The sequence below is a fragment of the Aotus nancymaae genome, unplaced genomic scaffold, assembly GCF_030222135.1.
Source record: "Aotus nancymaae isolate 86718 unplaced genomic scaffold, 86718_ANA_hifiasm-v0.15.2.pri h1tg000141l, whole genome shotgun sequence".
Taxonomy (NCBI): domain Eukaryota; kingdom Metazoa; phylum Chordata; class Mammalia; order Primates; family Aotidae; genus Aotus; species Aotus nancymaae.
The window spans coordinates 1734090-1757063 of NW_026988556.1; the positions used below are offsets into that span (position 1 = coordinate 1734090).

The 22974-nt window shown below is 39.1% G+C and overlaps 1 protein-coding gene across 1 annotated transcript in view; it reads right to left on the reverse strand.

Annotated features, from left to right (window-relative positions):
- The window catches only part of LOC110569221 (dynein axonemal heavy chain 6-like), a 208451-nt gene that overhangs the window by 44698 nt on the left and 140779 nt on the right, over positions 1–22974 (reverse strand). Inside the window, exons 38-47 of the mRNA XM_064371611.1 lie at positions 20545–20712; positions 19492–19727; positions 18052–18313; positions 16781–16904; positions 16091–16287; positions 14778–14981; positions 13909–14034; positions 11101–11265; positions 8658–8725; positions 4648–4828 (exon numbers count right to left, since the gene is read on the reverse strand). Coding sequence (XP_064227681.1) covers positions 4648–4828; positions 8658–8725; positions 11101–11265; positions 13909–14034; positions 14778–14981; positions 16091–16287; positions 16781–16904; positions 18052–18313; positions 19492–19727; positions 20545–20712 — 1731 coding nt within the window. The remainder of the gene's footprint in view (positions 1–4647; positions 4829–8657; positions 8726–11100; positions 11266–13908; positions 14035–14777; positions 14982–16090; positions 16288–16780; positions 16905–18051; positions 18314–19491; positions 19728–20544; positions 20713–22974) is intronic.

Below are 22974 nucleotides of genomic sequence, written 5' to 3' on the forward strand. Positions count from 1 at the left end.
TGGCTCTCTTTAAGTCTGTTATTGGTGTATAGGATTGCTTGTGATTTTTGCACATTGATTTTGTATCCTGAGACTTTGCTGAAGTTGCTTATCAATTTCAGGAGATACTGGGCTGAGACGATGGGGTCTTCTAGATATACAATCATGTCATCTGCAAATAGAGACAATTTGACTTCCTCCTTTCCTATTTGAATACCCTTTATTTCTTTTTCTTGCCTGATTGCTCTGGCTAGAACTTCCAATACTATATTGAGTAGGAGTGGTGAGAGAGGGCATCCGTCTAGTGCCAGATTTCAAAGGGAATGCTTCCAGTTTTTGCCCATTCAGTATGTTATGGGCTGTCAGTTTGTCATAAATAGCTTTTATTATTTTGAGATACGTTCCATTGATACCCAGTTTATTGAGGGTTTTTAGCATAAAGGGCTGTTGAATTTTGTCAAAAGCCTTCTCTGCATCAATTGAGATAATCATGTGGTTTTTGTCTTTGGTTCTGTTTATGTGGTGAATTACGTTTATTGACTTGCATATGTTGAACCAGCCTTGCATCCCCGGGATGAAGCCTACTTGATCATGGTGGATAAGCTTTTTGATGTACTGTTGCAATCGGTTTGCCAGTATTTTATTGAAGATTTTTGCATCTATGTTAATCATGGATATTAGCCTGAAGTTTTCTTTCCTTGTTGAGCCTCTGTCGGGTTTTGGTATCAGGATGATGTTGGTCTCATAAAATGATTTGGAAAGGATTCCCTCTTTTTGGATTGTTTGGAATAGTTTCAGAAGGAATGGTATCAGCTCCTCTTTGTATGTCTGGTAGAATTCGGCTGTGAACCCATCTGAACCTGGGCTTTTTTTGGGTGGTAGGCTATTAATTGCTGCCTCAACTTCAGCCCTTGTTATTGGTCTATTCAGGGTTTCAGCTTCTTCCTGGTTTAGTCTTGGGAGGATGCAAGTGTCCAGGAATTTATCCATTTCTTCCAGGTTTACTAGTTCATGTGCATAGAGTTGTTTGTAATAATCTCTGATGATGGTTTGTATTTCTGTGGGATCTGTGGTGATATCCTCTTTATTGTTTTTTATTGCATGTATTGATTATTCTCTCTTTTCTTTTTTATTAATCTGGCTAGTGGTCTGTCTCTTTTGTTGATCTTTTTGAAAAATCAGGTCCTAGACTTATTGATTTTTTGAAGGGTTTTTTGTGTCTCTATTCTCCTTCCGTTCTGCTTTGTTCTTTTCCTTGCTTCTCATGTGGGCATTTATTGCTACAAATTTTCCTCTAGATATTGGTTTAAATGTGTTCCAGGGATTCTGGTCCGTTGTATATTCGATCTCGTTGGTTTCGAATAACATCTTTATTTCTGCCTTCATTTCACTGTTTATCCAGTCAACATTCAAGAGCCAGCTGTTCAGTTTCCATGAAGTTGTGCGGTTCTAGTTAGTTTCTTAATCCTGAGTTCTAATTTGATTGCACCGTGGTCTGAGAGACTGTTATGATTTCTGTTCTTCGGTATTTGCTGAGGAGTGATTTACATCCAATTATGTGGTCAATTTTAGAGTAGGTATGATGTGGTGCTCAGAAGAATGGGGTGGAGAGTTCTGTAGATGTCTATCAGGTTTGCTTGGTCCAGATCTGAGTTCAAGTCCTGCATATCCTTGTTAATTTTCTGTCTTGTTGATCCATCTAATATTGACAGTGGAATGTCAAGGTTTCCCACTAACATTGTGTGGAAGTCTAAGTCTCTTTGTAGGTTGTTAGGAACTTGCTTTATGTAATTAGGTGCTCCTGTATTGGGTGCATATATATTTAGGATCATTAGGTCTGTTTGTTGCATTGATCCTTTTACCATTATGTAATGCCCTTTTGTCTCTTTTGATCTTTGTTGGTTTAAAGTCTATTTTATCAGAGACTAGGATTGCAATTCCTGCTTTTTTTTTGATCTCCATTTTCTTGGTAAATCTTCCTCCATCCCTTTATTTTGAGCCTATGTGCATCATTGCATGTGAGGTGGGTTTCCTGGATACAGTATGCTGATGGGTTTTGATTTTTTATCCAATTTGCCAGTCTGTGTCTTTGATTGAGGCATTTAGCCCATTTACATTTAAGGTTAATATTGTTATGTGTGAATTTGATCCTGCCATTTTGATGCTAGCTGGTTGTTTTGCCCATTAATTGATGCAGTTTCTTCATTGTGTTGATGCTCTTTACGATTTGGTCAATTTTTGGAGTGTCTGGTAATGATTGTTCCTTTGTATCCTTAGTGCTTCTTTCAGGAGCTCTTGTAAGGCAGGCCCAGTGATGATGAAATCTCTGAGCAATTGCATGTTCATAAAGGATTTTATTTCTTCTCTGTGTATGAAGCTTAGTTTGGCTGGATATGAAATTCTAGGTTGAAAGTTATTTTCTTTAAGGATGTTGAATACTGGCCTACACTCTTCTGGCCTGTAGGGTTTCTGCCGAGAGATCTGCTGTGAGTCTGATGGGCTTCCCTTTGTGAGTAACCCGACCTTTCTCTCTGGCTGCGCTTAGCATTTTTTCATATATTTCAACCCTGGTGAATCTGACGATTATGTGCCTTGGGGTTGCTCTTCTTGAGGAATATCTTTGTGGTGTTCTCTGTATTTCCTGGACTTGAATATTGGCCTGTCTTGTTAGGTTGTGAAGTTCTCCTGGATAATAACCTGAAGAGTGTTTTTCAGCTTGGATTCATTCTCTCCATCACATTCAGGTACACCTGTCAAATGTAGATTAGGTCTTTTCACATAATCCCATATTTCTTGGAGGCTTTGTTCATTTCTTTTCACTCTTTTTTCTCTAATCTTGCCTTCTTGTTCTATTTCATTGAGGTGATCTTCAATTTCTGATATCCTTTCTTCTGCTTGGTTGATTTGGCTATTGAAACTTGGGGCTTTCGAAGTTCTCGTGTTGTGTTTTTCAGCTCCATCAATTCATTTATACTCTTCTCTAAGCTGTTTATCATCATTAGCATTTTGTCAAACCTTTTTTCAAGGTTCTTAGTTTCTTTGCATTGCGTTAGAACATGTTTGTTTAGCTCAGAGAAGTTTGTTATTACCCACTTTCTGAAGCTTGTTTCTGTCAATTCATCAGACTAATTCTCTATCCAGCCTTGTCCCCTTGCTGGTGAGGAGTTGTGATCCCTTGGAGGAGGGGAAGCATTTTGGTTTTGGGTGTTTTCATCCTTTTTGCACTGGTTTCTTCACATCTTTGTGGTTTTATCTACCTGTGGTCTTTGTAGTTGGTAACTTTCGGAAGAGGTCTCTGAGTGGACGTCCTTTTTGTTGATGAAGTTATTTATTTCCGTTTTTTAGTTTTGCTTCTAACAGTCAAGCTCCTCTGCTGTAGGACTGCTGGAGGTCCACTCCAGACCTTGCTTGCTTGGGGATCACCCGTGGTGGCTGTAGAACAGTAAGGGTTGCTGCCAGGTTCTTCTTCTGTTATCTTTGTCCCAGAAGGATACCTGCAAGATGTCAGCCTGAGCTCTCCTTTATGAGGTGTCTCTTTGGATATATGCCTTGGGGAGCTGCTTGGGGAGACAGTCTGTCCCTTTTAGGAGCTAAAGTGCTGAGCTATGAGCTATGTTGTTCCATTCAGAGCTGTTGGGCAGGTACATTTAAGTCTGCTGCAGCAGAACTCATAACTGCCTTTTTTTCTCAGGTGCTCTGTCCTGGGAAGGTGGGGCTTTATTTATAAGTTCCTGATATGCTGCTGCCTTTTTTCAGAGATGCCCTGCTCAGCAAGGAGGTATCCTAGTCATAGTCTGCCAGCAGAAGCATTGGTGAGCTGCCGTGGGCTCTGCCCAGTTGCTGTTTTGATATTGCAATCTCAAGGGACTGTATGACATAAAGCAGTCAACCAGTTTTTAGGTCAACAAAAGCAAAAAAAAAAACCTATGTGCTTCTGGCTTAATAAAGACAAAGGGATTTTTGTTTTTCAGTAGATTATTTTGTTTCTCACAAATGTATGAAAATCATTTTGAAAGCTGTGTTCTTAGTATACACTCCTTAAATGATGGTTTGAATCTGAGAAACAATTTACTGAAGAAGTTTAATGTAAAACTTCATCTTACTATCAACACATTTTTGTTGAGTAACAATTATGTGCAACCACTGTGTGCAATCCTTGGAGAAGGAATATCAAAATGAACTATTCACAGATTCCCACTGCATAGAACTTAACAACCTAACAGAAGAGATAGGCCATGTAATTGCATAATTGTGACATAGGGTAAACAGTGACAAGTGCTGTACTAGAGATTCAGATAAGACACTGTAGAAGTTCTGAGGAGGAGGAAGTTAATTTCCACTGGGAATATCAGAGAGGCTTCCTGCAGGTGATGGCATTCATATAAAAGTTTACTGTCTTTGTTCCTTTCAATTTATATCTTGTTCCAGTTCTTTACATTATGTGTTTTATTTAAGAAATGCGGACAAGACAAGAGGAGCAGTGGTCTACAGTTTCTCAACGTTTCTTTGGTTGGCAAGGAGCCCCGACACGAAGGACCTGTTGTGTGTCCATGGAAGCCCGGTGTGGCCCCCGTCTTGCTTTAAAAGCTCTTGCAGGACCCTCAAAGGCTGTAGCTATAGCTTCTGAAGTAACACACTTTCTATAAATACTAAAAATATTTTACTTGCCTTTGAATCCTGGAGTGTGTCAATAAGTTCTTCATTGTCCAGAATATTTCCTTCAGAGGTGAAGAGCATTCTCAGAATTTTCTCTTCGATAGTTTTCAACTGGTTTTTATCAGCGTTAATCCTCATGATGAGCTTGATTCTTTGTTCTTCCAACTTGGGTTTTTCAAGTCGCACCACATCACTAAAACCAAAGTTCAGATACCTAAATTATGTCTCTGCCCCAAAGTTGCTTCTATTTTTCTTTCTCTGTTTGTAAGCATTCTTATTCTGAATACTATTTAGCTGAGCATTAATGCTGATAGCTGAATCTGAATGCAAAACATGTCTCTTTTGCTAGGTTTACACAGTAGCTTATGACTCAACTACATGTTAGTTCTGATTCTTCATTTTGTATTTGAGAGATGCATGCTATGAAGTTCCCATACCTTCTGCTCATCTCTTAGGAAGACCTGCTTAACACTTGATCTCTCTAATTCAGTTTCTGTCTCTAACACTTGCTTGTGCCAAGATGAAAATGGTGCCTGGAATATTTATGGTGCCTGGGATAGTCTTTCTGTATCAACATGGGAGGTTCTGAAATCACACCACCTCTGTGAAATGATTTTTGATTGCATGTGAAAAAGGAGCCTTACCTCCAGCTTCAACTCTGTAGAAACATGTGAACTTGTATCTCCCTTCACTTGTTCTTTCATAATTTGCTCCCAGTCTCCATTTGCAAGAGTTAATCTTTATTAAGCACTACTCTATGCCACACATCTTGCTGAGAGTTTTATGTGGATTATCTATTAATCCTTCGAATGCCCCTCTAAGGTGGGCACTGTGGTTATCGCCCCCAGCTTGCAGATGAACAAACAGACACTAGTGAGTCACTTCCTAAGATCACATGGCTATGAGAGGCCAAGGTGGGCTTGTACCTGGGTCTGCTGGCTCCAGAGCATGTGCTGTTACTAGTATGCTGCCTCAAGTAACAACCCATTATTTACTCGTTATGTACATGCTGAATTCAGATACCTTGAAATTATTATATAAAGAATATTAAAAATCATAACCTGAAATTCAAGTGTTTAAATAAGTTTTTCGTAAGAGAGGGGTTTAAAGAATTTTTAAGATAAAGGTGAGCTCAGGAAACAGCTTGAGAGAAACAATAAGTTAAGAATCAAAAGGGCCTGCCAAGAAAGTCTATGAGATAAGTTAGAGTTTCTGGAAACAGAAAGGAAGACAGAAGAAGGTGGACTATCTGAGTGGTTGAATGGAATTCCTTGGAGTTGAAAAATGGCCTGTATTAAAGATTTAAACATAAGTGCCAACACCATAAAAACCCTAGAAGAAAACCCAGGCAATACGATTCAGGACATAGGCATGGGCAAGGACTTCATGACTAAATCACCAAAAGCAATGGCAAGAAAAGTCAAAATAGACAAATGAGATCCAATTAAACTAAAGAGCTTCTGCACAGCAAAAGAAACTATCATTAGAGTGAACTGGCAATCAAGAGAACAGGAAAACATTTTTTGCAGTCTACCCATCTGACAAAGGCCTAATATCCAGAATCTACAAAGAACTTACCCAATTTTACAAGAAAAAAACAAACAAACAATCCTATCAAAAAGTGGATGAAGGATATGAAAAGACACTCTCAAAGAAGTTATTTGTGCAGCCAACAAACATATGAGAAAAAGCTCATCATCACTGGTCAAGAGAGAAATGCAAATCAAAACCACATTGAGATACCATCTCACGCCAGTTAGAATGGCGATCATTAAAAAATCAGGAGACAACAGATGCTGGAGAGGTTGTGGAGAAACAGGAATGCTTTTACACTGTTCATAGGAGTGTAAATTAGTTCAACCATTGTGGAAGACAGTGTGGTGATTCCTCAAGGATCTAGAACTAGAGATATCATTGACCCAGCAATCCCATTACTGGTTATATACCCAAAGGATTATAAATCATTACATTATAAAGACACATGCACACATATGTTTATTGTGGCACTGTTCACAATAGCAAAGACTTGGAACCAACCCAAATGCCCATCAATGATAGGCTGGATAAAGGAAATGTGGCATAGATACACCATGGAATATTATGAAGCCATAAAAAAGGATGAGTTCATGTACTTGGCAGGGACATGGATGAACCTGGAAACTATCATTCTCAGCAAACTTACACAAGAACAGAAAACCAAACAATGCGTGTTCTTACCCTTAAGTGGGTGTTGAACAGTGAGAACACATGGACACGGGGAGGGGAACATCACACACCGTGGCCTGTCAGGGGGTGGGCGGCTAGGGAAGGGATAGCATTAGGAGAAATATCTAATGTAGATGATGGGGTGATGGATGCAGCAAACCACCATGGCACGTGTATACTTATGTAACAAACCTGTACGTTCTGCACATGTACCCCAGAACTTAAAATATAATAGAAAAAAAAAAAGAAAAATGGTGCTGCCCCAGAAAGACTAAGGCATTGTGGTTGGCATTCTCCAGGAGGCAGGGAGGTGAACTGTGGTGTTCAAAATTGAGAGGATCTGAGGAAAACTGTAATGAGCAACTGAGCATAATGAGTATCTCTGCCTGTCCAGGAGCTCAGCAGAGTAGAGGACAACTGAAATAGGTGACAGCCTGTCAGAACACAGGCAGACCCAGATCTATCCTCACCCTGGCTTTGGGCTGTTAGCTTCCTCTTTCAATGCCATCAATCTAGGAGAAATAGCAGGGAGATTATGCACCCCATGACTGAGTCCCAGCATTTCCCATGCTCTGATCAGGGCACTTCTTCTTGTCCCAGGCAGCCTAACATGCTGGCAGCTTAGTGACATAGCTGAGTTTAATTATGCACAAGAATAAACTGGTATGCAAAATGTTCAGCCAAGTCCTTACAACAAATTCATAAAATATGGTGAAATAACCTTTAATTGGAAAGAAGTTAACCTAGTGGAAGGTAAGCAAGTTAGTAGCTGGCAGAATAATTCCTAAAACAAACTAGAGAAACAAGACTTAAGCTCATTAGTGACAACAAGGGTAAGTCAGGATGATCTTGACTTGAATATAAGAGATACTTTTTTGAACATGGGTCTAAATTATATGTTTCTTTAGAGTGACTGAAAATACATATATATGTATTCCTATATACATACATATGTGTACATATGTGTTGGTTAAATATATATTAAATATAAAATTAATTTTGAATCAACCTCAATGCTATTATTTTAATAAATATTTTAAAAGTTTTTCTCCTGAACCTCTTGGCTAATTCTGATGATTAATATTAACAACTCATAATCCGATAGTCAGGAAATAGGGATCTAATCACATACAGAGTACACTAAGAAAGGATATATATATGTGTATTATATATATTTTATATATATGCATATATATGTGTGTATTATATATATATTATATAATATATATGTGTGCATTATACATATATTTTATATATTATATAACACACATTATTATATACATATTATATATATTTAATACACACCTATATATGCATATAAAATATATATAAAATATGCATATATAGGTGTGTATTATATATATATATTTGAAGTGGACAGTTAAATACACTAAGAAAACACCTAAAGACCAGTGAAGCAGGAACAAATGTATTTGGAGTAGCTGCTTTTTCACAGATATGGACCAGTGCATTTCTAGGAACAACAGAAAGACTGAGTTTATTCACTTGCTCAAGCTGGAAATCCTAGTGAAGGGAAGAGGCAGGGCATGGCTGCCAGCCTGGTTCTAACAGTTGGGGGGAATTAAGGGTCTATCGTTGTTGTCCTTGAGAAGACAGTGGGCAAGATCAGCTGCCATGAGCAACTACAGAAATATTAAAGAACTTGGCCATTTACTTGTATTTTTTTTTGATTATGGGTTCATGTATAGTACTTTTACACAGCAGAAATTTTCTTTGTCAGTATTTCCAAACAAAATATTTAGGAAACCCATGACACCCTCTCCCCTCCCCTCAGTTTCCTTTTTTTTTTTTTTTACCTTAACAACTGATCCTCCAGACCTGATTTTGTTACAGTGAAATTGATAATGGTAACTTTAATGCATACCTGGAAGAGAAGCACAGAGTGCATAAAAATGTTTAAGTGCAAACTAATATAATACCTTTCTTTATTAGAACACAGCTCATTACTACCCAGGTGGATGTATCTCAGGTCTAACTGCACACACACTTACCCCCACACATACTTTTGGTGTAATGTAGCTTATAAAATCCTCATATGTTTTTCCCTGCCAGTATGAATTACAATCTTGTTCCTGAAACACCAGTTATAGAATCCTACATGGTGTTTTACAGAAAGGTGAGCCAGCAAAGGATGAAAAGCAGTATTTTGGAATCAATGGCTTGGGTTCAAATTTGAGCTGCACCCTTTAGTGACTGTGTGATCTTGGATGAGCCACTCATTTGTGCTAAGCTTTAGTTTCTGATATTAAAAAATTTGGATAATTATATTAACAACTCATAGGGTAGCTGAGAGAACTAAATGAGGTAATAAAATCACTTAGTTACTTATGATACAATGTATCTGCTTGAAAGAAGCTATTATTGATAAATAAAACTTTACATGCTTTGTCTAATATTTTAATAAAAATATTACTAAAATATATTCTGACATCAGTTGATAAGTCAATAGCAAAAACTAGTAAGTATAACTAGAGTGTGTGAATGAATACATTGCATCTGAAGGATTTTGTAATATGTATTACATATTGTAATTTTATAATATTTACCACATTACAAAATCCTTGAAGTAGGATTGATCTCCTTTTAGAGATGATTGACTTGAGGATCCTGAAAATGTGATAATTTGCCCCCTGTCACAGAGCTAGGCTTGGGTCTTGTGGGCAATATAACCTCTCAAAAGTCAAATATTCAGAAATCATACATTGAAAGCTGGCATGTTGGTTACAGTTCTTTTTTGGGGGCAGTCTCTATCACCTCAAGCATTTATCATTTCTTCGAGTTAAAAACATTCTAATTATGCTCTTTTAGTTATTTAAAAATGTACAATACATTATTGTTGACTGTAGTCATTCTGTTGCACTATTATATGCTAAATCTTACTTTTTCTATCTAACTATATTTTTGTCTCCATTAACTATCCCTACCTTACTGCCTCTCTCCATTCTTCTTCCCAGCCTCTGGTAATGTTGGTCACTTTTCTAAACTCTGAAATGGGACTTGGGACATAAGCCCTGGCAGTGGCTGTGTAATTACACTCCTCGAGGCTGACAAGGAAAATCCTAACTTAAACTTTCAATGATATTTCCCCATCTTATTCAAGAAATGTGCCAATTTCATTCAACCTGAACATATCTGGTGAAGACAAATAGCTATGAGCAATTCAATAGCTAAAAGGAAAGTGAGTCTCTTTGGAATAGTGTATTGGAAACAGAAAGAGTAACATATATATGTATATATATGTGTGTGTGTGTCAGCCTTTGGAAAGTGACACTCCTTGGAATGGAATATATATTTGGAATGGAATGGAGTGACACTCTTTGGAAAGGATATTTTTGGGAGGGTGGTGGTTGTGAAGAAGTAAAGTTCTGAGGTCAAGTTCCTCGTCTAGGTAAGAGCCTGCAGAGTGTGCAGATGTGCCTGGAGCTGGGGCAGGACCTGGGCACGTGGGGTGGGAGTTGTGGCCAGGTGGAGCCTTGTGGGAGCTCTGTGGGAGGGGCAATGGATTCCCAGCTGTCTTCATTTCTGTTGCAACTATCTTGGACATTGTAGTACTAGAGGAGGGGGTTCTTCTAGAGTCTACTGAGTCTCAGGGACATGTATAGGGAGTGGAGCTCACACAGTTCCTCTCAAAGAATCTAAGAGCATGTGAAGGGGACAAGATGCCCCCACCACCCATAACTCTAAGTATTGACATTGGACCACTGGATCATGATTCTCTAATGTTGTTTTGCTCCTAGAGTTTTCAAATAGGTGACCTCTTTATTTGGGCATATATGCTGTAGGCATTTGCACATTTAAACAATGACACCTCCTCCTCCCTTCACCCCAGCCCCATGGACTCTCAATTAAGCTCTGATTCATTTATTAGTCATAATAACAGGAACAAAGCAGTCTTTGCCAAAGGAGGGAAGAGAGAGTTTAGAAGGGAGGTGCCTTGTGCTTAGGAGGAGTGGCTGTGGACCAGGAGGGAGATGGCGAGGGCACTGGAGAGGTGCGAAGTGGGGAGAGACACAGCATTGGCCTGGGCCCCGGTGGGCAGGGGCTTGCAACCTAACTAGATGGTGATGACAAGGGTGATTGGAATCAGAATAAAAACTCAGAAGAGAAGCAAGAGTGGAGGATGTGTATAGGAGATGAGGGAGAATGGGGGAGAGATTTCCTTCCAGGTGGGAGCCCATCAAACTTCAGACTCATCACATCATGATAAACAGTTGAGAATTCCAGACCAGCAGTTCATACCTCAGGCAGATAGTGGGGATTTTGCAGTTTGGTTGTCATATAGAACCTAAAGTTTTTGTCATAATCAATGTCTGAGTCTCCAAGACGGATAAGTAGCCGGCCACCACTGATAAAAATTTGTTTCAAAAGGATGGGTTCTAGAGCTGGATCCAAGGTTTCCTTAAGCTTAGAAATTAAAACAGGACAATACAAAAAGAAGCAATTAAAATGGATAGCATCAACTTCACAAAATTCCTTAGGCCTCAAAATGTATTGTGAATGAACAATTTTTCAGTGATCTGATGGATATTTATTAACATCCTCACACTACCTCTAACAGTACCTATTTTCCAGTGAGCATTTTATTAGCAATCTAAGGAAATAAGAGCATCTGAAGGCAATACATCTATTTAGATTAATCTTATACACTATTCATTTCCATGGGAAGAAGAGAGAAGCTGGGTAGATTAAGTAACTGCAGGTTGGACTTCAACAAGCCCCATACAAATGAAGATCTGTTCATTTTCATGGTTGTTTAAAACCAGGGACTGGCAATTGACAGCCTGCAGGCCAAATCTGGCCCTGTGGCCATTTTTCTATGACTCTTGAGCTATGAATGTTTTTAACCTTTTTTAAGGATTGTAAAAACATATAAACAAAAAAACACTACACCAAAACAAAAAAGAATATGCACAGAGACTGCATGAAGCCTGCAAAAACTGAAATATTTACTCCTTGGCTCTCTACAGAAAAAGTGTCTGTGAATGCCTATTCTACATGATAGTTATGCCTTTTTCTTCAAAGTGAATCTGACTGTTGGTAGGAATGTGAGTATGCAGACATTGCCCAGGGATCTCATCAGAAACATCTTTATGTCAGGACGCATGTGAGGGGGTCCCATGGCTCAGGGGCTTTAAATATTTGACTGTCATCCATAGTAACAAATTTATTTCACATTGTGACATGGTACCCATACATGTAAATTCTTCAAACAAAAGTTTATGAGATAAGATTTACCCGTATTCAATATAATTTTGGGTTAAAAAAATTCTATTTCATTTGAATATGTTGATTGAGATGGCCTAAACTGATTTCATACCCATGAATGGGTGGAGACAGTTTGAATATACCACCCTAGCAAATGTAGAAAGCAGCTAGGGGTATAATGCTGATGACCCTAAGGCACAGAAAGTCTGGAAGAACCGGTTAGAGTGTCCTGTTCCTGGCCGGAGCCCTGACAAAGGCCCACCCCCTCTCCCAAGAGCACTCTGCTATAGTTAAAAGACTCTTCCATCCAGAGGTCAAACATCACAGAAAACCTTTTGTCCGCTGCCATGAAAGAGGAAAGTCCCTCAGGACCTCCTGTGTCATGAAGTAAACCTGAGTTCAGGAGTCCAGTTTGGGGCTAAAATACCTGTGCCAAAGATTTCCGAAGAGTTTACCCTCTCCTGTGACTGAGATCCATTACAGAACCACCCTCGTGTTGGTTAAGGCCAAGCTTAGTCACACTGAGGCCCCTTGTGCTCTTTGTGGCTTGAGTCGGGAAGAGTGTAACTTGTGGATTTGCTAGGCAGGCAAGGCTGATTGGATAGTTTATGTGACCCTTCTAGGCCTCAGTTTCTTCATTGACAAAATGGGATAACAATAGTAACTATCTTGTGACGCGGCAGTGAGGATTAATGAGTTAATATACATAAAACACTGAGAACAGAGTCTGGCATGGAATGAACATGCAATAAATATTAGTTAATGCTAACAAATTAATTACAATTCCTAGTCATCGTGCAGCTGCTGCAGCTAAACTGCCCTGGTCTATGGTCTTTTTGAGCTTTCCGTCTTTCTGCTGAAGCAGAGATACTCCTAGGCATGCTTAAACTGAGACTTAACTCATAGCCCATGCTTTTGTTCACTCATTTTTTTCTTACTTATAGGAAAATCAGTCAATTTCTTTTGTGCCCAGGGCCTTTGCACATGCTGTTCCCTTTGCCTGGGAAGCCCTTCTCTCTAAGCCTGTCATATGGTTGAGCTCATCACGCAGGTCACAGCTTAAATTACTCCCTTTAGCCACATATCTAAGTCAGACCAGCCTTAGTGGTCTATCCCTTGGTGACTATCCCAGCCCCCTCCTTTTGCCCTTTCAAAGCTCTCATCACAAGTTTTCTTTCTCTCCCTCTCTCATTTCTTCTCTTTTTCTTTCTCTGTCTACTATCTCTGACCCCACCTCAATTGTAAGCTACTGAGGATAGAAACCACATCTATATTGTTTGTCACTGTTTCTCAAATAATGTTGGAATGAGGGAACAGTTTAAAAAACATCCATTCTTGCAATGATAGCCATAGAAATGGAGCACCTAGACTCAACAAACAACACTGCCCTCCCTTTTCTCTTTCTTTCTTTCTTTTTTTTTTTTTTAACAAAAGTTCATTCTTATCTAATTCACTTAATCCAATTCTGAGCTATGCCCAGGTAAAGCATAATCTTTATACCCTCTAGAATATTTTACTGGCTTTACGTCATTAGTGTAGGTACATAATCCTGAACTGCACTACTGTTGTGAATTTTCAGAGAAGCTCACCATCAAGGACCATAATGAGGCCTGTGAAATAGCAGTGTCAGGAAACAGAGACCAGCCCTCTTAACACCAAAACCATGTCTGAAAGTCAACAGATCCTCCCTCCCACTCCCCTTGCAATATGATAATGTATTGTTACCGATTTGAAAATGGAGTTGACTGGTGTTTTTAGCATGAGGGGATGTGGCCTGTATAGGATTCCATGTATGACTTGAAAGTTGGGAACTAACATGAGAAAAGACAGTGAAAAGCAAACCTCTTCCAGTAAGACAGGTAAACCAAGTCGGATTGAATTCTCGAGTATTCGTAAGAAATTACTATCTGTAAGCTTAATGATCTTTAAACCACTTTTGCTTTCCTTGTTCCTTATCCAACGGTTTGCCTGTTTGGAAAAACACAGAGCAGAATATTTGCTTCAGGGCATAATAAATGGCGAGAAAGCAAAAGCTTTAGAAGAAAGGGTGGAAATGTTATTCAATCTAGAAACAAATTTGAAATATGTATACTATACTGCCCCTACTGCCCCTGGCAATAAAGATATCTTTCAAGCCCAATGTTTGGGACTCTTCTCTTTGTTCAGATTTGGAAAAAGTAAAGAAAAGAGTCATCTGGGAACAGAGGTCATGACTGTGGTATTCAAGTTTGTCTCCCTTGCTTCCACGGTGCCTCCCTTTTCCAAACCCTATTTAGTATGACCTGATCCATGAACTTAGGGAGTCACAAAAGGATGCTGGAGAATGTAAATTCCAGTCAGGCTTGGCCTAAAATTCTATCATACCCTGACTTCATTCTCATTCCTCAGACCTTTTAGGAACAAGGACTACAGAAGAATGAAGACCTGTGGATTTCTGTCCTAACAGAAAACAAAAAACGAATGGTCAGTCCCCTAAACAAAATCAATCAAAATCAAGTATCAGAGCACTTCAACTCTTTCTTTCTTAGTTTCTCACCCACAAAATGAAGGACTTGGATTAGAGGACTTTTACACTCTCGTCTGGGTCTAAATCTCCATGTATGTTAAATCTAAGTCTCCAAGTATATTAAAATCCACTTTTATAATTTTTAATAGATAGCTCAACATTAAGCAGAACCAAAAGACCACTCTTGTAAACATTTGCTACACACCTGATCTTGGGGATCAATCATCAAAGGCCATCGTCTGGCTTGAGTAACCAAAATGCCGTTTTCTGTTGACGTCAAGTCACGGGGCAGCCCATCAGTGTTCCACTGCCGTATCTCATAGGGATCTCCAAGAATGTTAATGAGACTGAAGGAAGGGTTGATTGGGATCTCCAGAGACTGACAGTCCTGGATCCAACACTCTATAAGCTGTAGAAGGGGGAAGGCTTACTTGAGTAGAGTCAGGAACAATCAGTAAATGAGGGCACATGCAAAATGTGGTGGGCAGCGGTAAGTCAGTGCCTAAAGAGATAAGCCCTCCCTGTCTCCACAGGCATGCTGGCATCAGAGCATGGGACACAGGAAGCAGACTAAAATCAGGAGATCCAGGTACTCTAACCATACCATTAGTTAGATGTGACTTTGGAAACATCATTACCCCATTTGGACCTCAGTTGTCTCGTGTAAATGACTGGGTTTTCAACCAGGTTTGTATTTTCCCTGTTGGGAGACTGTGAAAGCATGTGGAGAAGTTTGGGGTTATCACAATGACTGAGGGTGTACAAGCAATCAGTAGATGAGGGAAAGGGATGTTAGCATCTGACCTCCTTCAATGAGTGGTGCAGTCATGCACAACAGAGAACTGTCTGTCCCCAAAATGCATAATTGGCTCCAGTGAGAAATATGGCACCCCAAGACCTTAGAGCTCCTGGAGACTCTATATGAGAGTCCTATATTAGGTTTTATAACTCAAGGACAAGGGTAAACATTTTCAGGAAGACATTTAAAAAAAAAATGACTGTAAAATCCATTCAAATAATTTCATTTCCTGGAAAATGCATGTAGATGAAACTTCTATTTTCTGATAAATGAGAGGCTTTCTTTCTTATAGAGATAAAAGCCTAAGTAAGCACAGATTCCTCCTGTCCTGCCTTCCACTTTCTGTTGACTGGCCTTCTGTTGCAGTTTCACCAATTGAGAACATCTCATCCAGGCTAGCTTTACATACCACTTCTGATCACAAGGGCGGCAGGGGGACTCACTGTCCCTTTTCCTTCCCCCGGGTTTCCGAGTTGTGTAAACGATGAATATGAATAGCTTCTAAGACAAGAGAAGGAAAGGGAGGAATGTGTGAAGCAAAGTCTAGGGGTAGACCAACACGAGCTGAAGGTGGAATGGAGGGCTGAAATATATAAAGAAATTCTGCCATGAAGAACCTCTATAGTGGACAGCCTCCATGCGAATTCAGAAAAATAAACCAGCCCCGGTTCCAGTTTCAGCTTCTTCCTATCCTCCTTACAGAAAGTAGGGTTACTCACTGACTGCCTGTACTGGGCTGTGAAAGCCCCACAGTAGGCCACACAAGCTGCTGCTATAAACACGTTCCCAGTGATATTTGATACTTCTTCCTCAAACTTCTGTATGCTTTCTTCCCATCGAACGTGCTCATCTTCTAATGCAGCCGTCAGCTTTCCAGCACGTACTAGACGTGCTTTTGTCAGGGCCATGGTCTTTGCTAGAAAATTTTAAGAAAATCAGATTATATTATTCAATATTTTTGTAAAATATTAAAAGCTTATTTACCTGCTTCTTTTTATAGCAGAATTAGTATTTTTAGCCAATGATGTCAATACATCTCTATGAAACCTCACACCAATTCAGCGTTCATTCCCATTTCGGAACCAAGTCTAAGTTTGCCTCTTCCATATTGAGAGCTCTTTTTCGATACTCTATTACTCTGGCTGATGCTTTCTATGCCCTTGTAGTATTTAGTTTCTGGGTCAAATTCACACACTATTTTGTGTTTTAATGTAACATGCTCCAGTAAGGCTTGTTCGGGTAAAGGATGCTGAATATATAAAACATATGAGTTCTTATTTGATACTAGAAGGCTAACGGAAATACACTGTATATGTTGGATAAAAGCTGAAGTCTGACTGACTAAAAGTTCTTGCTATTTTTGAAAATCAGACATTTCCTGGCCAATGTAAATTCTATGAGATACTTACCCAGACTTTCTTTTTCATTTATACTTTTGTCATATTCATCTTGTAAGGCCTTTATTTGATTTTCCACTTGTCTTAATAATGCTTGCTTTTCTCTCAGGGTAGCCACGGTAATGTCAAGTTCAGCCTAATAAGATCAAGCAACTGTTTAAGAAAAGGCCCCAAAAGAAGGCTGAATTTGCCCATTAATAATACAGATCTTAAAAAATTTACATATGTTCCTCTTTTCAGGTCCAAAAAGACTTTGACATGATATATAAAGTTGAAACAAATATAAATTAAAGTAAAATACCAGAACAGAAGTAAATAAAACAAAACAAAATCAATAAAAAGGTCTAACAAAATAAATCATAATAAAGAAACAGGTGTACCAAGCATTTAGGATGAATCAGTTACCACAATGGATTATTAATTTTAAATGATGCAACAAATTAAATATTCATGCAATAGTGGAAATTAATATTTCCTAACTAGTTATCCACATCAGAGGCCTGCAAACTATGGCCTGCAGGTCACATCTAGCCTGCTGCCTGTTTTTGTACAGTCTGCAAGCTAAGAATGGTTTTTACATTTTTAAATAATTAGAAAATTTTTTAAAAGAATAATATTTTGTGAAATGTGATAATTGTGTGAAATTTGAATTCCAGTGTCAATAAATAAAGTTACATTGGAACACAGTCATGCTTATTCATTTATATATTGTCAATGACTGTTTTTGTGCTGCAACAGCAGAGCTGAGTGCTCGCAGCAGAGACCACATAGTCTGTAATGCATAACATACTTATTATTTGGGTCTTTCTAGAAAAAGTTTGCCAATCCCTGCTCTATAGCCACAGTTCTTTTCAGTAACCTGTCTACTAAATGATCATTCTTTTTTCTTCTTGGGAAGATGAAGGGCCTCACAACTGATGGCAGGGTTAAGCTGCTTCTAAAACCTCGGATGACACCATCAAGCGTGGAAGTATTTAGTAAAGGGAAATATAGACCATCAGATGCTTGAGCTAAAAAGTACCTTAACAAATAATAGATCTAATTCTCTTTTCTCAGATGAATATACTGAGGAACTCATGTTCCTCTTAGGCTGAAAGAAGGCTGATTTCAGAGGTAATTTCTGAAAGAATATTGCCAGCTCTCGTTTAAAACAAAAGCTAATTTCCAAAAGTTTCTGTCACTGTCTATATTGTGTAGGACCACAGTAACACTATATACAGAACTTGAATGATTGGCGATAATGGCCTTCAATTCTATAAAATATCACAATCTGGACAATGTACCTGTGCAGCACGGAGCTTTTGTCTTTTCGGTTCGACTTCCTTGACCACTCGAGAGTACAAATCCATAGCTCGTACCCACATGCACATAGATTTACATGCTTTGGACACTTTCTCCACTTTTTCAGGCACAAAATCAGGATTATTAATATACTTTTGAAGCTTTGCCAATATCTGAGGCTTTATGTTCTCCTTATCGTATTCTAAAAGCCTTTTCAGAAAGTTAGAGTCACCAAGAATTTGCTTTGCTGACGGCCAATCAGGCCTGAAAGACAGACATGATAAATTAATAGCACTGGAATTAAGTAATATAAGAATGAAAGAAATGTATTCCTTTGAGAATTATGATATTATCCCAATAAGTAGGTAGTTTTAATCTTGGTACTATAATTCTGGTAATTGGTAGTTAGGTGCACCACAATTAATTCATGGGGCAAAATGAAAATGGGTGTCTAAGGTCGTTCCCTGCAACCCAGCTTTGGTAGAGAAAGAATTATAAAATTGTGGAGTTTTAGAAATGTAAGCCATTATAGAAACAATATTTTTATTTTTAAAATGCTGTAGGCACTCACATTTTACCTCCTTTGTCATAGTTCCCACCCTTAAAATCTCCTGCCAGGACACTGCAATTGCTTTCTAACTGGGCTTTATGTCTCTTTGAACTTTGCTCTTCTGAACGTTTGCCAGATTGATCTTTCTACCATGAAAATCTGATTAGGTAATAAATGTTCAATGATTATCAGTCCCTTCTGCCCACAGCTCTCTATCTGTGCTCTGCAGAGCTCTAAGGGCCCTACTGAGGTACCAGTTTAAGAGTCAGTGGTGACCTCTCCGCCCTGTCTCCTGGAGGCCTGGTGGTGGTGTGGTGCTCTGAGCCCTTTGCTCAGTTTTACATAGAAAGGTTCATATAACATAATTTTATTGAAAACAAGTTGGTATTGCTAAAGAAAGTTTGAAAACTACATCTCTCCAAGATGAAATCTTAAGTGTCAAGTGCAGCATTCAAGACCTTTCATGATGTAATCACTGGCCTCCTGCCCAGCCCCATCACATTCCAAGAACATCAAAGCTCATTCCTGACTTGTCTATGGTCCCACTGAGCATCACTTTCCAAAAAACCTGCTTGCATATCCCCAGCTGGACTTAGGCACTCTTGTCTCAGCACTCCCAATACTATACAACTCTCATATTGTAATGAAATTACTAGTTTTCATATCTATCTTCCCACTAGCCTGTGTATATCTTGTAGAGGAAAACTTATCTTCCATCATCTAGTACAAAATAGATGTTGGGGAAGAAAATACTCCTTAAATCAATTTATTGAATGACCAACTGAAACAATGAGAGGGTGGAGAAGGGAATGAAGATATGAATTAACATGAAGGAAAACAGTAAAGAACTCTCACCAGGTATCGTGGCAATACATGATTCTGAATTACTCACTTGGCATTCAAGAGAATGGAGATTGCTTCCATTACAGTCATGACCAAATCTGGGGGCTTTGTAAAAACTCTGATCTCAGATATATCTGCCTTATCTAAGGAATCCAGTGCTTTATTGGCAGCATCAAGTGCGGGTAATGCCTCGTCAAGATCTCTTTGAGCATCATCAGCTATTGCTTGGGTTTCTTCAGCTTTGACTTTTGCTATTGCTTCATCCTCCTGCACCGTGTTACGAACCTAACCATTGAAACATGACTGCTTAAGTGGCCTCATCATTTGAATTTTAATGTTTAAAACAAAGCCAATAATAATGAGTCATATTTGCCCTTTGAATTAGAGTAACAATGAGAGGGAATTAGCTAGATTGCATTTTATGCTCTCCTTTGTCCATCTATGCCATGTTGATAGCATAATGAATATAAACTTATTATAACAAACAGTTCCATCTTAGGAGAGGAATAGCTGCTTTATTTTTTATTTTTTGAGACAGAGTCTTGCTCTGTCACCAGGTGCGATGTTGGAGTACAGTGGCACAATCTCAGCTCACTGCAATCTCCGCCTCCTGGGTTCAAGCAATTCTCCTGCCTCAGCCTCCTTAGTAGCTGGGACTACAGGCAGACGCCACCACACCCAGCTAATTTTTGTATTTTTTAGTAGAGATGGGGTTTCACCATGTTGGCCAGGATGGTCTCGATCTCTTGACCTCCTGATCTGCCCACCTCAGCCTCCCAAAGTGCTGGGATTACAGGTGTGAGCCATCGCGCCTGGCCAGAATAGCTGCTTTATATTTGTAGGTGGTGCTTTTCTCATAATTCTCTGTCCCATTCATTGGGCTGCATCAATTCTTGGGGACAGAGCCAAGCTGATTTAGTAAAGGGAGATTTTTTATAACTTCAAAGCATTGCTAAATTGCAAAAAAAAAAATCTTTGCTAAATCTATCACTTAATTATTTTAATGACATAGATAATAAAATAATCCAATCATGCCTCATTGTACATAAGTGATGAGTTGCTGACTGAAGCCTTTCCTACATTCTCAGGAAATGCAGCATACCTGATCAGCACTTTCTTGATCCACTGTCAATTTTTCCATCAGGGCTTCAACATCTTGTGACTTTTTTAAAAGCACAGGCTCTAAAGCTGAAAGATCTAATTTCATTTTATCTACTAGTACATTTGTTTCTAGTAGCTTGGTGAGACCATTCTTCACCCGATCTCGTGCCTAAGTGACAATGAAAATTTCTATTAAAATGAGTATTATAAACTCTAAGTTTACCAGTATTTAACACATATTACTCATGTATTAGACTTTTACATCGACAGAATTGGTAAATCAGTTTGTAGTAACTCAGGTTGTGAACATATTACAAATTGGAAAATGTTCAGGTAATGGAACTCTAGGAATGGCCATGACATTCATCACAGTTGTTTGGATCTATACCCTCTGGCCATAGCAGTGAGGCATCACTGGGCTGTGGCTCACTGAGAGTGAGGACCACATGCTACTGATTTTATTCCCTGTGGTAGTATGTTGAATGAGTGAGAAACAAGTTCAGATGTGAATCCCTGGAGGCTGGAGTTCTGGGAGCTTGTTTGCTCTAGCCAGCAGGGCTGAGGACCCCTAGGGAGATGAGGTCCAGAGGGCCTAGCTCTGGCTGCTAGATTCAAACCCTACTTCCCAGTGGTAGAAAACTCTTGACCATAATCAAAGGGGTGGTAATCTGGTGAAGGAGACACCTGAGAAGAACTGTTTTTCTTTTTTTAAAATATATTTTCTTGCACTTTAGGTTCTGGGGTACATGTGAAGAACACGCAGGATTGTTGCATAGTAATTACATGGCAATGTGGTTTGCTGCCTCCATCCCCAACATCTATATCTGGCATTTCTCCGCATGTTATCCCACCCCAACTCCCTAGCCCCCACTGTCCCTCCCATAGTCCCCCCCAACAGACCCCAATGTGTGTTGCTCCTCTCTCTGTTCCATGTGTTCTTATTGTTCAACACCTACCTGTAAGTGAGAACATGCATTGTTTGATTTTCTGTTCTTGTGTCAATTTGCTGAGAATGATGGTTTCCAGGTTCATCCATGTCCCTACAAAGGACACAAACTCATCGTTTTTTATGGCTGCATAGTATTCCATGGTGTATATGTGCCACATTTTTCCTGTCCAGTTTATCATTGATGGGCATTTGGGTTGGTTCCAGGTCTTTGCTATTGTAAACAGTGCCACAATGAACATACGTGTGCATGTGTCTTTACAACAGAACGATTTATAATCATTTGGATATACACCCAGTAATGGGATTGCTGGGTCAAATGGAATTTCTATTTCTAGGTCCTTGAGGAATCGTCACATTGTCTTCCAAAATGGTTCAACTAATTTACGCTCCCACAAACAGTGTAAAAGTGTTCCTATTTCTCCATATCCTCTCCAGCATCTGTTGTCTCCAGATTTTTTAATGATCACCATTCTAACTGGTGTGAGATGGTATGTCAATGTGCTTTTGATTTGCATTTCTCTAGTGACCAGTGATGATGAGCATTTTTTCATGTTTGTTGCCTCATATATGCCTTCTTTTGAAAAGTGTCTGTTCATATCCTTTGCCCACTTTTGAATGGGTTTGTTTGTTTTTTTCTTGTAACTCTGTTCCAGTTCTTTGTAGATTCTGGATATTAGCCCTTTGTCAGACAGGTAGATTGCAAAATTTTTTTCCCATTCTGTTGGTTGCCGATTCACTCTAATGATTGTTTCTTTTGATGTGCAGAAGCTCTGGAGTTTAATTAGATCCCATTTGTCTATTTTGGCTTTTGTTGCCAATGCTTTTGATGTTTTAGTCATGAAGTCCTTGCCTAAGCCTATGTCTTGAATGTTTTTGCCTAGGTTTTCTTCTAGGGGTTTTATGGTGTTAGGTCTTAATGTTTAAGTCTTTAAGCCATCTGGAGTTGATTTTGGTGTAAGGTGTCAAGAAGGGGTCCAGTTTCTGCTTTCTGCACACTGCTAGCCAGTTTTCCCAACACCATTTATTAAACAGGGAATCCATTCCCCATTGCTTGTTTTTGTCAGGTTTGTCAAAGATCAGATGGTTGTAGATGTGTAGTGTTGCCTCCAAAGACTCTGTTCTGCTCCATTGGTCTATATCTCTGTTTTGGTACCAGTACCATGCTGTTTTGATTACTGTAGCCTTGTAGTATAGTTTGAAGTCAGGGAGTGTGATGCCTCCAGCTTTGTTCTTTTTGCTTACAATTGACTTGGCTATGTGAGCTCTCTTTTGGTTCCATATAAAGTTTAATGTGGTTATTTCCAGTTCTTTGAAGAGGGTCATAGGTAGCTTGATGGGGATAGCATTGAATCTATAAATTACTTTGGGCAGTATGGCCATTTTCACAATATTGATTCTTCCTAACCATGAGCATGGAATGTTTTCCTATCTGTTTGTGTCCTCTCTAATTTCCTTGAGCAGTGGTTTGTAGTTCTCCTTGAA